This window comes from Balaenoptera borealis, assembly GCF_965194805.1.
Source record: "Balaenoptera borealis genome assembly, chromosome: 2".
In the NCBI taxonomy this organism is placed as follows: domain Eukaryota; kingdom Metazoa; phylum Chordata; class Mammalia; order Artiodactyla; family Balaenopteridae; genus Balaenoptera; species Balaenoptera borealis.
The window spans coordinates 174,268,086-174,280,160 of record NC_138867.1 but is presented as its reverse complement, the minus strand read 5'-3'; the positions used below and the strand labels follow the sequence as shown (position 1 = coordinate 174,280,160).

The window sequence follows — 12,075 nt, the reverse complement described above, 5'->3', positions numbered from 1 at the left end:
GCCGCAAAGCCACATTTTAACTTTATGTTTTAACATCTGGTAGGGCCAACCCTACCCCCACCGTGGTAACTCCCCACAACCCCACTGCTTGTCTGTTTCCTGGCAACCCTTGCTTGTTTCATTTTTCTTATAAATTTTAGAATCAGTTTGTTTGCACTAAATTTGTAAGTTAATTGAGAAGGATTAACACGTTTTTGAGGCCGAATTATCCTATCAATAGCCTTGTCCCAGTCTCACCTTTGTGCCTTTTGGGAATGTTTTAATGCTTACCTTATATATACCTCATATGGCCTTTCCCATTGTTTTTAAACGTACTTTTATTTAAATATAACATGCAGAAAAGTAACAAGTGATATGTGCACAACTCAGTGAATTTCCTCAGAGTGAACACAACTGAACCGGATAAAAGCCACAGAACACTCCTTGCCTCCAGGACACCCCAAGGATCTCTTCTGGTTTTGCATATTTCTCATTAGGATAATTTTTAAGTTGATGTTTTGGTAAATGGGGTCTTCTCTTCCATTATATCTTACAACAGGTTGCTAACATTTGTATGGTAATTTTGTGTCCTGGTACCTTACTAAATTTTTTGTTTGTGGTAGTTTTTCTTTCAATTCTCATGGGTTTTTAGATATTCTTCCATACTGTTTGCAGCCAGATGCAGTTTCCCCTTTTCGTCTCCCATTCTCGGGCACCTTATGGCTTCTGGCGTCTCACTGCTTCACTTGCTGTCTCCATTGCCTGTAAATGGTGGTGGAGAGAGCAGCCTCCTGGCTTTGCCCCCAACTGGAGCTGTCAGGGTTTCCCCTCTTAAGTGTGTTGCTGCTTTGGGCTACAATTCACTTCAGTCCTACTTTACTGTTTTTTTTTTTTAATATTTATTTATTTTTATTTGGTTGCGCAGGGTCTTAGTTGTGGCAGGCGGGGTCCTTAGTTGCAGCACACGGGCTCCTTAGTTGTGTCATGCGAACTCTTAGTTGCTGCGTGCGAACTGTTAGTTGCTGCATGCATGTGGGATCTAGTTCCCTGACCAGGGATCAAACCCGGGCCCCCTGCATTGGGAGCGCAGAGTCCTAACCACTGTGCCACCAGGGAAGTCCCCTTTACTGTGTTTTTAGCACAAATTGCCTGTGAATTTACCCAAACGCCTCTTCAGTGTCTGTAAGTTCCTGTATTAATATAGGATGGATCTTGAACCATCCATGCATTCTGGCAAGCTCCACTTGATCATGATCTATTTTCTCTTTAATGTGCTATTAATCCTGTTGGTTAACATTGTATGTAGGATTTTTACATTGAGATTCATAACTGAGATTGATTTTTTTTTTGGTACAGTCTCTATCAGGTATCAATATTGTACCCATTTCATTATTTTTTTGTCTCCCTTTTCCATGATGCAGAACAGTTTAAGTAGCCTTGAGATCATCTCGCCTTGAGAGGATTGGTAGAATTTGGCTGTGTGACCATCTGTATCTCTGTTACTTTCTCTAACTCATCTGTGGAAATTAGACCATTTAGAGTTTCTATTTCTGTTGGAGTCAGTTTAGGTAAATTGTATTTTTCTACAAAATTATCCACCCTAACCAGGTTTTCAAATTTGTCTACACAGAGTTGTAGAAAATTGGTGTCTTTTTTTCCCCTTCTCTTATGACAATTACTTCTCCCTTGTTATATCTTATTTTGCGTACTTGTGCCTTCTTTTTTCCTTGATAAGGTTACCTGGTGGTTTGCGTATTTTTTTTCCAGATTCACTTTTTAGTTTATTTGTTGTAATAGTTTTCAGTTTTATAAGTGTTTAATTTTAGTTTCTTCATCCTTTCTTTGCTCTAGTTTTCAAGTTATGTATTTTAATTTGATTATTTTGTTTTAAAATTTGTATTGATATAAATGAATATTTAAGCCACAAATGTTCCTCTGAACCCTGCCTTAGCTGTATAGCCCATAGATCTTGCATGTAATATTTGATATTATCTAGAAATTCTGTAATTGAATGGAGAGTGTTTTTTTTGTTTAGTTTTGTTTTGTTTGAATTTCCTGGTCAAGGGGTTTTTTCCATTTTGTCTTCACTATAAATTTGGTGCTTTGAGACCAGAGAATGTTATTCATGCTGTTTCTACTTTTAGAATTTATTGAAGTGTTCATTGTGCACTAATAGAAGGTCAACGTTTGTGAATATCCCATATGTAGTTGAGAAGAAGATAGGGCCTCTGTTACTGGGGTAGAGAATTTGACACATGTGCCATGAGGTCTGCCATGATGCCATGACAGCATCAGTCAGACAGAGAGCTGGGCCAGCTCTGCCTTCCTCTGGTTCTCTTCTCCTCTTTTGTAGCATCGGCTTCACAAAAGTTGCTGCCATGTTATTTGGTGCATAGATACTCCTGTCTATTGTATCCTCCCTATGGATCATAAGAATAGCCTTTAGGATTGTGGACTATCGTCCTCTGCACCTGTCGTTCTTTGCCCTGAATTCTCTGCCGTGGCAGCAGCCCTGCTCTATTTTGTTTGACTTTGGCTGGCACGCCTTCACCCATTCTTTCTACTGGTTTAGCCTTTCTCACTCTGCTTTTACAGTGTGGAGTTGGGTTTTGGTCTGTGAGCCAACCTCTAAGTCTTTCTCATTAATAGGAGAAGTAAACCCATTTACATGGACATGACTGACACAAGGTAGGCTTGCAGACTTCCACCCCCCCCCCAGAGAGGGCCTGCCTCTCTGCATATTGTTTTGCTTTCATTTTCCACTTTGCTTTTTCTCTAATTACTACTCTTAACTTTTTTTTTTTTTTTTTTTGGACTGCGTTTGGGTCTTCGTTGCTGCGTGCGGGCTTTCTCTAGTTGCAGCGAGCAGGGACTACTCTTTGTTGTGGTGTGCAGGCTTCTCGTTGTGATGGCTTCTCTTGTTATGGAGCACGGGCTCTAGGCACGTGGGCTTCAGTAGTTGCGGCATGCAGGCTCAGTAGTTACGTAGGTACGTGGACCCTAGAGCACACAGGCTTCATCAGTTGTGGCTTGCGGGCTCTAGAGCACAGACTCAGTAGTTGTGGCGCATGGGCTTAGTTGCTCCATGGCGTGTGGGATCTTCCCGGACCAGGGATCGAACCCGTGACCCCTGCATTGGCAGGCGGATTCTTAACCACTGCGCCACCAGGGAAGTCCCTCCACTTTGTTTTGATAAGGCTCAGATTTTTGGTCAGGTTATTGTTTCATACACAGGCTGATGGAGCTGATTTTACTCCTTTACTGCCTACTTCGTTTATTGCTGAGACCACATTATTCTCCCCTCGTTGTCCCAGAATCTTCGCTCAGCACATAGCACCGAGTCAGGCAGAGCCCACATTCGTGCACTGATGAGCAGGGACTGCCCACTCGCTTCATCCCGGGCAGGGGAGCATGAGCTCAGCCCTGGGGAGGCGTGGCTCTGCCCTGCCGTGCCCTGCCCGAGGCATGCAGATGTAGCTCTGGTCGGCAGTGACTCCTGTTGCCAGAGGCCTGGGGATCAAAACCCTCCATGTCCCACGTGTGATGAGAGCCGTGCTTCCCACCGCTCCCTGCTGTTCTGGGTGAGACTCACCGGGCGCTTGGACAACCAGGCCAGGACTCCTGCCTCCTCGTGCCGAGAGGAGGGTTCCAGCCATTCCTGGCCCTGCTCCACGCCCTGTCTCTGGAGTCATTGCTCAGCTTCCAGGGCCAGAGCCACCCCCTTTGGGAGCAAGACCCGGGGCCAGCTCATCGGTCAGCCCCCGACCTTGGTCTCTTATTTTTGTTGCCTCTCCCTGTTCCCTTTTCTTCATTCTGACATGTCCTTCTTGCTTTCACACACCTTCCTGACACTGGGCTCTGGGGGTGTTCACCTGGACTCTGGCCTGGGCAGGCAGGGCCCTTGTCCCACGGCAGCCCACCTCTGCGCTGTGTGCACTCGCTCTCCCTCTCTGTTCTTCCCTCCCAAGGCCTGTTGGTCTTATTTTCCTTGAAGCAGCTAGGCTTCTGTGCCTGGCAACTTGTGAAATTTTCTCTTCATCCTCAGAATTCAACAGTTCTCCCCAGCGGGGCTGGTGCGGGCAGCCCGTGAGCCCTGGAGGACAAGTATGAGTGTTTTGGAGAAGCCAAGGCACTGGGTGACTGCAGGCCACACAGGAAGGGGCTTGGTGGCCGAGCCAACAGCCTGGCATTCTCCAGGGGCAGCCATTGGCTGAGCTTGCCCGGAGCCTCAGCCTGACCACTTCCACCCTGGTGTTCTCCCCCAGGGTGGCAAGGAGTACCTGATGCGGGCCCACTTCGGCCTGCCCAGCGTGGAGGCGGAGGACAAGGAGGGCAAGCCCCCGATCAGTGTCAAGTTTGAGATCCCCTACTTCACTACCTCCGGCATCCAGGTACACGCGGCCAGGGCTGACATGGACAGGCCCGGGGGGCCTCACAGGGACGGGGACCAGGTGTCAGTCCAGGCTCACAGGGCTGCAGGTGACAGACATCAGTGCAACCAGTTAGGAAAGGGTGCTAATTGGCTTGTCCTGGGGCTCCGCGGTGCTCCCCGGCTCTGCCTGTCTCCGAGGGCAGCCCGGCCCTAATGGGAAGAGGCCCACAGTTGTCTACCCAGACCTGACCTGTGCTTGAGCTCTAAGCTCAGAGATGCATCCAGTCCCCAGAACTAGAGTTTGAGCCTCTAGCATCCACACACTTGCCACCATGGGACCCGTTTTCCTGGGCACCTCCGCAGAAAACCTGCATGGGGACGAGAACCCTGGACGGGACCCCTTCTCCAGGAATCTGCTGGAGGGCTGTGCCCGAGAGTGCACATCTGGCTCTTTGCCGCATCTTCTAGAAGTACCTCCACCCTCCCTCAGCCTCTGAGAGGTTCAGACAGATCAAGGCCCTTTGCCCCCTCCCTCGCCCTCCTGGTCACAGCCCGGCCCCAGGAGAAATGACGGAGGGGGGACCAGGAAGGGGGATGGGGGCGTGTGCATGCTTAGGGCCCCGGTACCTGTGCCCCAGGTGCGCTACCTGAAGATCATCGAGAAGAGCGGTTACCAGGCCCTGCCGTGGGTTCGTTACATCACTCAGAATGGAGGTGCGTGCGGCCCACCCGTGGGGCAGGTCGGGGGGTGCTGAAAAGGTCCCTGGTGGCATGCCACTGTCTCCGGGGTGGTGCTCACGGAGCAGCCCCAGGGTCGGGGCAGGTGGGTCCAGGGTGCATAGCAGACGACAGACACCTCCTCCCCACTCCTAGATTACCAGCTCCGGACCCAGTGAGGGGCCATGGTGGCCAGCGCTCCCGGCCCGGCACCGGGGCTCCTGGTGGAAGCACTGGGAGGAAGCACCTGCCAAGCCTGCCGGAAGGAAGGGCTCCCCTGGACACCAGCCACCCTCCCGGCTCCACCCAGGGGCCCCTCCTCCTCCAGGTGCACCTGCCGTGCCGTCGCCACTCTCATCCCCCAGGTCCCTTTTCCCAGAAGAGGCGTATCTTCAAGAAGTCTCGTCTCTTTGCCCCCGAGTCAGTTTGAAGGGAAGGAAAGAAATCTTTCCCTCCAGAGTTCAAATACAGCCTTCTGTGCTGTTTAGCTCCTAGTCACAAAAAGATTGGGAAATGCTCGCCAGACCACTGTCTGGCCGGGCTGGCAGGGCCACCGTTTTGCTGCCGTTCTGTTGAATGTTGTAGGTTTATTAAGTGTTCCTGGATTTTTGTCTTGGTCCGTTGCTGTTTACGTGAACTTCACTGTCCACGCCTCCTGCCCCTCATCCCGAAGCGCTCAGGCAGCACTTAGCGAGGACAGGACCTCCCCGTCCCTCGCCCTCCTCCCCAGCGAGGCTGACGCTGGGTCGCCTTCCCACATCAGGCCAGAATCTGGCACTTTGATCGGAGGCTGCAGCTTACGGCTGTTCCTTGGAGGCTCCTTGGCCTGGACGCATAGGCTTCAACAGAGGCGCCTTCTCAGGGCCAGCCTGTGCCACACAATGCTGTCACTCAGCCACATCAGTGTTTGTCCCACCAGGGGAGGTGGGGTCCAGGAAGGGCCCCCGGCCTCGGAGGGTGTGGCACACGGGTCATCCACATCCGTGCTTGGACACCACCCCCTTCAACCCTGTCTGTGTTTGTGTCATGAGTACATTAAATTCCGCCAATTAAACATGCTGCCTGCCTTCCGTCTGATACAGTGTGGTGCTGACTCCCCCTGGATGACCAGGGGGAGGTGCAGGCTCACGCCAACCTATGTGTGGCTCCGTGTGGTGTCACCAGCTCCCAGTGCCCCTACATTCCCCAGGGAAGACGGGAACAGGCAGTGGGGCGGCAGAGCCATTGCACTGGGCCACCAGGGCCACCCCTTCTAGGGGGGCCACACAGAGGAGAGCACATGAGCAAAATGTATCCCTCCCATCTGAGATGACTGTTACAACCCCCAACCCTCAGATCACCAACAGTTTGCCCCCATCCCTCCCCAGCCCAGTGGTCTTCCTTAGAGTGTGGTCCTGGTACCAGCAACATCAACGTCCCCTTCGAGCTCACTACAAATGTAGGTTCACAGGCCCACCCTGACCTGCTGAGGCAGAGTCTCGGGATGGGGCCCAGGAGACCGGTTAACAGGCTCTACATGTGATTCGTGCACGCACTGGAGTCTGAGAACCGCTGCCTGGTCCATAGAGGGGATCATGGTGGGCACATGGGCAGGAGGAGCTTGTCTTCCCACTGCAGGCACTGCACCCACTGTCCTTCCAACGCTGGTGGCCCTGCCTGGCCCACACCCTCTTGCCTTCAAGGGCTGTGTCTTCTTCTCCCTCTCCCATATCACCCAGCTCCTCCTTGGAGGTCTAGTGGGCATCAGCCTGAGTGGAATCTTGGCCTTCTACTGCGTGGAGTAAAGGACGTTGCCCTGGCCCAGGGCTCAGGCCAAAGCCCTTGCAGGTACCCTTAATGCCCCACCCCTCACTTGCATGCCCACATCTGCAGCAAGCCCTGGTGGCCTCCCTCCAGAAGACCCTGGGGGGCCACAATATACAAAGAGACAATGACCAGAATTTTCCAAAATTAAACATTTTAAATGTAAAATCTTTACATTCTCAGATTCAGGAAACCAGTGAGCCCAAATCAGGATAAACAAACCTAAGTCTAAAACTAAAAAACATCACAGTCAAAATGCAGAACATTAGAGACTCAGTGAAGATCATAAAAAACAATGCAAAGAAGATAAAAACACACAACACACACACAAAAGAAAAAAGTAATTAGGCTGAGAGCTGGTTTCACAACTGCAAGAATGGAAGTCAGAAGATAAAGAATAGGCTCAAATTGCTGAGAGAAGATGACTAATCTGTGATGACCGATTCTGTGCCCAGCAAAAGAACAAAATTAGAAGTTTAACAATAGCAGACCCTCACGAAGCAACTTGGCGTACAACAAGAAGGAGATTCAGGACTTCCCTGGTGGCTCAGTGATTAAGAATCTGCCTGCCAATGCAGGGGACACAGGTTTGAGCCCTGGTCTGGGATGATCCCACATGCCACGGAGCAACTAAGCCCATGCGCCACAACTACTGAATCCTGTGTGCTGCAACTACTGAAGCCCATGCACCTAGAGCCCGTGCTCGACAACAAAAGAAACCACCACAAAATGAGAAGCCTGCGCACTGCAACAAAGAGTAGCCACCCGCTCTCCACAACTAGAGAAAGCCCGTGTACAGCAATGAAGACCCAACACCGCCAACAAAAAAAAAAAAAAAAAAAGGATTCAATGCAGGAGGAAGGAAAGAGACTTGAGGAGGATTGCTAAAAAAGCTTGGAAAACATTGGGAATATCTAAACTATCATTGACTGTATAAAGCAGTGGTAATGATGAGTTAGTAATGTCTGAGTAGTAACATAAGGTACAACTAAAATTCTGGACAGCATCCTGCAAAATAGATAGGCAGTTGGCATTGATACCTCCCAAGGTCTTTATACTGTTTGGGAAGAAGATGGACTAAAGTCTAAAAAAGCTATATCTTGTATAACTTCCAAACCAGTGGTTGGGAAACGGTTTAAAGAAAATTTTAACAAACCAACAGGAAAGGAGAGAGGAGCATGAAAAAGCAGGATAAATACAAGGTGTCCTAAGAATCTTTTAATAATAACACTTAAAACTGCACAACTTTTCATACTGTGCCATAGAAACCACAAAATAAGATTGTAGAAATAAATCCAAATGTTAGGAATCACAATAAATGTAAATGAAGCAAACCTGCTAGTTTAAGATACAAAATCCAGCTATATCCTGTTTGTGAAATATACACCTGAAATATAAGTACACAACACAGTTAAAAGGAAAATAATGCTAACCAATACCAAAATAAACCTCATGTAGTTATATTAATATCAGACCAAATAGACTTCAGGCAAAAAAAAAAAAAAAGTGTACTAGACCCTGAAACACTTTTCACAAATTCCCAAGAATTCTTGGTATTAGAGTCCACATTCTCTAAGGAATTCTCAAGAGAATTGAGTTAGAATTCAACAACAAATGAATTTCTTTAAAATATTTACAAATATAATTAGTTTTCTTTTTTTTCTCCAAATTAGCAAAGTTTTACTTCAATGTTATGTTTGCTCATAAAAATGACTCTAAAAAGCCGATATGCAAGAGGCTGACACGCTGTGGTCTAAAGGCAACGTAGAGGCCACTGAGAATATCCCTCAGACAAGAGGCTCTGCTCAAAATCTCCCCCACCTGGGGTGAGGGCAGCAGGAGGGGGGTCTGGGACAGAGGGATAAATACATCGTCTTAGCTCTGCCATCAGGGCTGGCAGCCCGGGACCCCAAGCTGGTCAATCAGAGGTCGACTGCTTGGAGCTTCCAAAGCTGCCCGAATGTTTGGGTGTTTTGGGGAAATGCTGAGGCTTTGGAAGGGCCCTCGGCTAGCCCCCTCCTCCTACTCCAGCCCCAGGGAGAGCGCAACTCCCTGCTGGCTGGGCCTGCTGTACCCTGGGGTCGAGGCAGCCTCTCACCCAGCAGCCCCTGCCAAGAGGGGGTGGGGAAGGGCATCTCCAGGGAGGCCCAGACAGGAATCTGCCCTAAAGGTGGCTGACAGCGGCCCACCTCTAACAGAGCCCTGCTCCCAAAGGGGCCCCTTGGGGACCAGCCCAGCGGGGCGACCTCCCAGGCACGGGCAGGCCAGGCTGAACCCGGCCGCAGCAGGAGATGTGAGGAAGAGTGGTGTTAACAGACAACAGCAGGAGGGGTGGGTGCGGACAGGGCCCGCCCATCAGAAGGCGAAAGAGCGCTCCTTGGGGTGGCCCACGCTGTCCAGGTTGGGCAGGCAGGCGTACTGGATCACGCACGGGGGTCCGCACATCAGCACCAGCGGCTCCTCCTCCAGGGGCGGAAGGTGGTCCCGGATCATCTCCTCGTTCAGGAAGCCCTGGCTGTAGTCCCAGGCTTCAGGGGCTCTGTCCACCGTGTACCAGAGCTTGAAGCACTCAGAATGTTCATTCCTCAGTTCCTCCAGTTCTGGCCGCAGCAGGAGGTCCTTCTCAGTCTGGTTGGCAAAGCGCAGGTGGCACACGGTGTGATCATCCATGTCCTTCATGATGGCGCAGATAACCTGCAGCATTGGGGTGATGCCCGTTCCTCCTGCAAGCATGCCCACAGACTTCACCGTCTTGATGACAGGGTTGGATTTCTTGTCCGCACAGATGGAAAACTTTCCTTTGCCCTGGTAGACCAGCAGCCCATTTGGGCCTCGGAACTCAATGGTGCCTCCAATCTTCATGCTTTACAGGTACTGGGACATCTTCCCTCCAGCGGGAAACTTGGGGTGGGTGTCTTTGAAGTAAACCTTGATGGCCAGGTCCACAAAGCCCTTGTCATCACTGCAGACGGGCGTGTAGGGCCGAATGACCAGGTTCCCATCGATTCGAGCCGAGAGGTAGATGTGCTAGCTCTATGGGGAGGCCCAGGATGTGCTGGGGCGACGGTAGAGCAAAGTGGAACCATCAGGTGTCAAGGCTGATGACTTCCTTGTCAATCAGCCGCAGCAGGTACTTGATGTCCGGGTTCTCGAGGGTGATGGCTGGGGTGGAGCTTTGGAACAGCTTCATGAGCAGGCTGTACAGGAACCACACTGGGGAGAGGACCACGTGGCCCAGCCTGCTCAGCCAGGCCCCGTGGTGGCTCCGCTCTGCTCTAGCTCCGCCGCCACCACCAAGACTGCCACGCCCTGGGCCTGCCCCCCCCGCCACGTCACTGAGCCCAAATATAGTTTTTAAGAACACTTCTAAATTACCATGTGTAATTAAAGAAGAAAATGTAATGGAAATTAGAAAATACCAGTGATTTTGTTTTTAATCTGGATGCAGGTTACATGAGTGTTCTCACTTCTGAAAATTAATCAAGCATTTATGATTGCTCACTCTTCTATATATATGTTACACTTCAGTAAAATTTATAAAGAAAAAAAAGACAACAAATCTGTAAAGCAGCTGGGGGTGGAAAACACATTAACTTCAAAAGTGTGACAAGGTAAACAGCCTACTTTTCATCAGCAATAAAGGAAGCCAGATGAAAGCAAAATGACATTTTCAATGTGCTGAAAGAAAACTGCCAACCCAACAAAAATATTTCAAGAATGAGGTTGAAATAAAAACTTTTTCAGACAAAGCCCATAAGAGTTTGCCAGCAGCCAACTCACACTAAAGAAAATTCTAAATTATATTACTTTGGGCAAAAAGAAAGTGATCCCAGATGGAAATTCAAGATGTAAGAAGGAATAAAGAATAAAGAAGGAGTAAATACATGGGAAAACCTAAACAAACATAGGTTGCATAAAACAATAATGTTTCCTGGAGTTAAAAAAAATGATAGAATTAAAATGTACAACAGAAAAAAAAAAGTCCTCAGGGAGTAAATGGAGTTAAAGTGTTCCAAGTCCACGATTGTGTGGGACAAAAGTAAAATACATCGATGAAACCTGCATTTTGATAAGCATGCATTATAACTTCTAAAGGAATCACTACAATAATAAAAGCAGAATTGTAACTTCCAAATGTTCAGAGGGAAGACAATGATTTTTTTAAAAAGCCACAGACAACCTAAAAGGAGGCCAGAGAGGCCAGAGGGGGGATAAAAAGGAACATAGAAAGGGTAAAAATAAAAAGTAAATTAATAGGGTAGATTTAAATCTAGATTTAAGTGTGATATCAATTATTACATTAAATGTAAATGGACTATACACTCCAGCCTAAAGGTCAGTTTGTCAAACTGGATTTTTAAAAATTTCAACTCTATGTTATAAGAGACACATAAAAACCGTTAAAATACAGAAAGTTAAAAAAATAACAGGATGGGGACTTCCCTGGTGGCGCAGTGTTTAAGAATCTGCCTGACAATGCAGGGTACATAGGTTCGAGCCCTGGTCCGGGAAGATCCCACATGCCGTGGAGCAACAGCCCATGCGCCACAACTACTGAGCCTGCGTGCTGCAACTACTGAAGCCCGTGAGCCTAGAGCCCGTGCACTGCAACGAAGAGTAGCCCCCGCTCGCCGCAACCAGAGAAAGCCTACGTGCAACAACGAAGACCCAACACAGCCAAAGATAAAATTAATTAATTAATTAATTTTTAAAAATATATAACAGATGGGGAAAATAACCATAGAAATACCATAAGAAAGCTGGAATGGTTATATTAATATTAGACAACATATGCTTTAAGGCAAAATCATTGCTGGAGATAAAGCGGGACATATAATAATAATAAAAGATTCATTTCATCACGAAGATAAAAATATTTTTAATTTGTGTGATGCTAATAACATGGCCTCAAAATACATAAAGCAAAATTTGACACAACTACCAGGAGAGATAGTTAAATCCACAGTAATAATGAGCAATTTAAACTCATCTCTCTCAGCAGTTGATAGAACAAATAAACCAAAAAAGTCAGTAAAGATACAGAATATTTGAACTATACAATTAATAAATTTGACCTAATGGGCCTGTATATGTAGAACATTGTATTCAGCAACTACAAAATACATTTTTCTTTGAAGCACACACTGGGTTATAAAGCAAGATTGAAGGAAATAGTCCCTTTACCAAAACGTTATTTAGTTAGG

General features: G+C 48.2%; 1 protein-coding gene and 1 pseudogene across 3 annotated transcripts in view; one reads left to right on the top strand and one right to left on the bottom strand.

The window, feature by feature from the left end:
* The window catches only part of AP1M1 (adaptor related protein complex 1 subunit mu 1), a 30,004-nt gene extending 23,877 nt beyond the window's left edge, over positions 1 to 6,127 (top strand). For both annotated transcript variants that reach the window (XM_082381362.1, XM_082381361.1), the window contains 3 exons: positions 4,245 to 4,370; positions 4,990 to 5,065; positions 5,225 to 6,127. In XM_082381362.1, coding sequence (XP_082237488.1) covers positions 4,245 to 4,370; positions 4,990 to 5,065; positions 5,225 to 5,247 — 225 coding nt within the window. In that variant the 3' untranslated portion in view covers positions 5,248 to 6,127. The remainder of the gene's footprint in view (positions 1 to 4,244; positions 4,371 to 4,989; positions 5,066 to 5,224) is intronic.
* Positions 6,128 to 9,214: 3,087 nt separating this feature from the next.
* Positions 9,215 to 10,151, bottom strand: LOC309623945 (NADH-cytochrome b5 reductase 3 pseudogene; annotated as a pseudogene). The gene has a single exon. The product of its transcript is annotated as an NADH-cytochrome b5 reductase 3 pseudogene (transcript).
* Positions 10,152 to 12,075: the final 1,924 nt, after the last annotated feature.